This window comes from Micropterus dolomieu, linkage group LG14 (assembly GCF_021292245.1).
Source record: "Micropterus dolomieu isolate WLL.071019.BEF.003 ecotype Adirondacks linkage group LG14, ASM2129224v1, whole genome shotgun sequence".
NCBI classification, from domain to species: domain Eukaryota; kingdom Metazoa; phylum Chordata; class Actinopteri; order Centrarchiformes; family Centrarchidae; genus Micropterus; species Micropterus dolomieu.
The window spans coordinates 27,054,646-27,059,612 of record NC_060163.1 but is presented as its reverse complement, the minus strand read 5'-3'; the positions used below and the strand labels follow the sequence as shown (position 1 = coordinate 27,059,612).

Here is a 4,967-nt window from a genome sequence, read left to right as displayed (position 1 = left end):
ATGTCTTCCAGTCAGGTTTTCGACCACACCACAGCACTGAGACGGCTCTTGTTAAGGTCTTCAATGACATCCATTTAAACACTGACAGTGGCAGAATTTCAGTCTTAGTATTATTGGATCTCAGTGCTGCATTCGACACGGTCGACCACAACATATTACTAGACAGACTTGAAAACTGGGTTGGACTTTCTGGCACAGTACTAAACTGGTTTGAATCCTACTTAAAGGACAGGGACTACTTTGTGTCTATAGGTAATCACACATCTGAGCTGACAAAAATGACATGTGGAGTTCCCCAAGGCTCCATTCTGGGGCCTCTTTTGTTTAACATTGACATGCTTCCACTGACTCAGATTATGAAAAACAAAATATGTTATCAAAATTATGCAGATGACACACAGATTTACATAACCATTTCAACAGGGGACTATGATCCCATACGGGTGCTGAGTAACTGTATTGAGCAGGTCAACGGCTGGATGTGCCAGAATTATTTTCAATTAAACAAAGATAAAACTGAAGTTATTGTTTTAAGAGCCAGGGAGGAACCATTGAAAGTCAGTGCTCAGCTTCAATCGGTAATGATTAACCACAAATCAAGCTAGAAATCTTGGTGTAGTCATGGAGCCACATTAAGTCAATCACAAAGTCAGCCTACTATCACCTGAAGAATATATCAAGGATTAAAGGACTTATGTCTCAGCAGGACCTGGAAAAGCTTATCCATGCATTTATCTTCAGTCGACTCGACTACTGTAATAGTGTCTTTACAGGGCTCCCTAAGAAATCCATCAGACAGCTGCAGTTGATTCAGAACGCTGCTGCTCGAGTCCTCACTAAGACCAAAAAGGTGGATCACATCATTCCAGTTCTGAGGTCTTTACATTGGCTTCCTGTATGTCAAAGAATTGACTTCAAAATCCTGCTGTTAGTTTATAAAGCACTAAATGGTTTAGGGCCAAAATACATTTCTAATCTTCTGCTTCGTTACGAACCATCCAGATCTCTCAGGTTGTCTGGGGCAGGTCTGCTTTCTGTCCCCAGAGTCAAAACTAAACAAGGAGAAGCAGCGTTCAGTTATTATGCTAAAAATCAAACTCCCAGAAGAATGCTGAAACTGTCAGTTCTTTTAAATTAAGACTAAAGACTTTTCTTTTTACCATTGCTTTTAATTAAATATTTAAGATTTTTCTTTTTATTGATAACTTACACTGCACTGTAACTTTTACTGTCCTGTTTGTTTTTAGCTTTGTATTATTTTCCATTTATCTCTTTTAACCCTGATTATAAGACTGTAACTTTTATTATATTTTATGTTTCTTTTAAACTTTTAAATATTTCCCTGTTGCTTTTATGTTTTATGTAAAGCACTTTAAATTACATTGTTGTTAAATTGTGCTATACAAATAAACTTGCCTTGCCTAAAATCACTTCAGCATATAACTCTCTGATTCTGTTCTTACAGAGCGAGGTCCTCTGATCCTCTCTGTGTACTCATAGTTGAATTGTGATAGTGATTTACAGCCTGCTGGCTCTCTTCTTAATGCACCTGTCTGGCTGAAATGAAACAGGTGAGTGTTAACATCAAAATCTGTCACTGTGACTGATGGTCCTACCTGCGCAGGTGATCTCCATGATGGAGGAAGAGGAACCTGATGACACACACTCCCTCAGGCCATATCCAGACTGAAGACATTCAGAGCTGATCTCCCATCCAGGTCTGTCGGAGGAGTCCTCTCTGCTTCGTGTTGAAACAGCAGATCCACAGTCCAGCTCTCTACAGACTGCAGCTGCTGACTTCAGGATCCAGTTAGAGCCATTAACTGGTCTCCAGTCTCCCTGTTTCACCTCCAGTGTTCCTGCACAGCGGCTGGCTCCTCCCGCCAACCTGACAGGTTCTGAACAGAAACAAGACAGTCATCAGCAAAACAAAGTGTTTCACTAGAACAGAGATGAAGCCAAATCAAAGCTGCAGCTCCTCTTCTACCTGAGCAGGTGAGTCCAACAGCTTTTCCAGGTGAGCAGGTGTTTCTAGCTGAGCTTGAGCTTCTACAGTCCAGGAGAGCAGACTCATGGCCTCCACACTGGAACTCTTTGGTCCACATCGGAGCCTCCACTTCTACATAGAGCGCCCCCTGGAGGACTGAAGGAGCCCCACAGCCAAGCTCCCTACATACCACCTCTGCATCCTGCTGGTCAAAGTCAGCTTCACACACTGAGGACCACCTCTGGTTATACTGGTTAGACTGGTTAGACTTCACCTCCAGTCTGCCTGAACACAGACCAGTCCCGTTCACCAGCCTCACAGAGTCTGAAGAGACAGAGAGAATCTTAATTTGTGATTGTATTTACTATGAAAAATGCATTATATAGATCATTACAAACAGTACAGATTTACACATTTCCAAACCATTAATTCAAGATTGTTAGCTATTAGCTTCATAGCTGAGCATGATGATGGTCCTACCTGAGCAGGTGATCTCCATGATGGAGGAAGAAGAACCTGATGACACACACTCCCTTAGAGCAGATCCAGACTCCACACAGTCAGAGCTGATCTCCCATCCAGGTCTGTCTGAGGACTCATTCCTCATTCGTGTTGAAACAGCAGAGCCACAGTCCAGCTCTCTACAGACTGCAGCTGCTGACTTCAGGATCCAGTTAGAGCCATAAACTGGTCTCCATTCTCCTCGTTTCACCTCCAGTGTTCCTGTACAGCGGCTGGCTCCTCCCACCAATCTGACAAGTTCTGAACAGAAACAAGACAGTCATCAGCAAAACAAAATGTTTTTATTAGAACAGAGATGAAGCCAAATCAAAGCTGCAGTTCCTCTTCTAACTAATCGCATATTCATAGCAGTAGTGAGGAGTATGTTTTTTATTTACAAAACATAATGTTCTAAACGCCACTGGCTGTATTAAAAATTAAAGCAAGTCTCTCCTGTCTAATGTTTTTCTACACATGTATTTATAAGAGCAGTATTGTTTTTACAAAACATCAAAAGTTGCTTAATGCCTCTTTCTCCAGAAAAGTGCATGCAGCACTAACAGCAGTTTTCACGCTGTGCTGCTTTAGATGCTTCAGTAAATCAGATGTAGAATTGTTTACGGTAGAAAGCTTTTTGCTGGTCGCACAAAGTTTTCAACGGAAGACCATGTTCTTTACATCTTGTCAGGTGTCAGGACTTAGACATAAACCAGATGGTCTTGGTAATTTGAAAGAATGTTTACTGAAACAGGGCAAAACATAACCCACTACAGAAGATTAGAAGTTGTGGAGCTTAGCAGCTAGCGATGGCTTCTCCTTCTCTCTCTCCTACTTTCTCCTGCTCGGTGTGTCAGATGTTCAGTTACTCCCTATGCCTCCTTTAGCGGTAATGGTACGTGTAATAAGTGTAGTTTATTTATAGACATGGAGGCGAGGCTCAGTGATTTAGAAGTCCGGCTCCGCACCTTGGTAGATCAGTCTTTAGCTACTGTAGCTAGCCAGTCCCCGGTAGTCGGTGCGGAACGGCCTGAGTTAGCCTGTGGTAGCCGTCCTCCGGCATCCCCTGTGCAGCCAGGAAAGGGGGGGGGGGCTGGGTGACTGTCCGAAGGAGGAATAGTCGTAAGCATTCAAACCACCAGCATCCACGGGGCACCATCAACCTGTTCACGTTTCTAACAGATTTCCCCACTCAGCGACACACCCGCTGAGAAACCAACTCTGATCATTGGCAGCTCCATTTTGAGAAACGTGAATTTAGCGAAGCCAGCGGCCATAGTTAAGTGCATCCCTGGGGCCAGAGCGGGCGACATTGAGTCTTATTTGAAACTGCTGGCTAAGGATAAACGTAAATACAGAAAGATTGTTATTCACGTCGGCAGTAATGACTCCCGGTTACGCCAATCGGAGGTCTCTAACAATAATGTTGAGTCGGTGTGTACATATGCAAAAACAATGTCGGACACCGTAGTTTTCTCTGGACCCCTGCCAAATCTGATGTATATGTATATGATATGTATAGCCGCATGTCGTCATTTCGCCGCTGGTTGTCAAGGTGGTGTCCAGCAAACGATGTGGGCTTTGTAGATCATTGGCAAACTTTCTGGGGAAGACCTGGTCTGATCCGGAGAGACGGCATCCATCCCACTTGGGAAGGAGCAGCTCTCATTTCTAGAAATGTGGCCAAGTTTATTAGTGGACCAAATCCATGACAACCCAGAGTTGAGACCAGGAGGCAGAGTCGCAGTTTAACACACTTCTCTGCTCCTCCATTTCAGGAGTTACTTAGTGAAAACCCTATAGTGACGGTGTCTGCCCCCCGACCATCGAAATTATTTAAATCAAAGGTAAACAGAAGAGGAGCTGTGAATAAAAACCTCAAAAATTAAAACCACAAGAGCAATAGTGCAAACTAAATTAAATGTGGACTCTTAAACATCGGATCTCTCTCTTCTAAAGGTGTACTAGTAAATGAACTAATATCAGATAATGATATTGATTTATTTGGTCTTACTGAAACCTGGCTGGGTGATGGAGAATATGTTAGCCTAAATGAATCCACCCCTCCCAGTCATATTAATACTCACATTCCTTGAGGCACAGGCCGAGGAGGTGGAGTTGCAGCTATCTTCGACTCTAGCCTACTAATCAGCTCTAAACCTAAACTAAACTATAACTCATTTGAAAGCCTTGTTCTTGGTCTTTCACACCCAAGTTGGAAATCACTGCAACCAATTCTCTTCGTTATAGTGTACCGAGCACCTGGTCCGTACTCTGAATTCTTATCTGAATTTGCAGAGTTTTTGTCAACTTTAGTCCTTAAAACGGACAAAGTTATTATTGTAGGGGATTTTAATATTCATGTGGACGTTGAGAATGACAGCTTCAGTACTGCGTTTATCTCTCTGTTAGATTCCATTGGCTTCTCTCAGAGTGTTCATGAACCGACTCACTGTTTTAACCACACCCTCGACCTTGTTTT

General features: G+C 43.0%; 1 protein-coding gene across 1 annotated transcript in view; it reads left to right on the top strand.

Annotated features, from left to right (window-relative positions):
• The window catches only part of a1cf (apobec1 complementation factor), a 9,231-nt gene extending 7,751 nt beyond the window's left edge, over positions 1–1,480 (top strand). The window contains exon 10 of the mRNA XM_046069817.1: positions 1,466–1,480. Coding sequence (XP_045925773.1) covers positions 1,466–1,480 — 15 coding nt within the window. The remainder of the gene's footprint in view (positions 1–1,465) is intronic.
• The last annotated feature ends 3,487 nt before the right edge of the window (positions 1,481–4,967 follow it).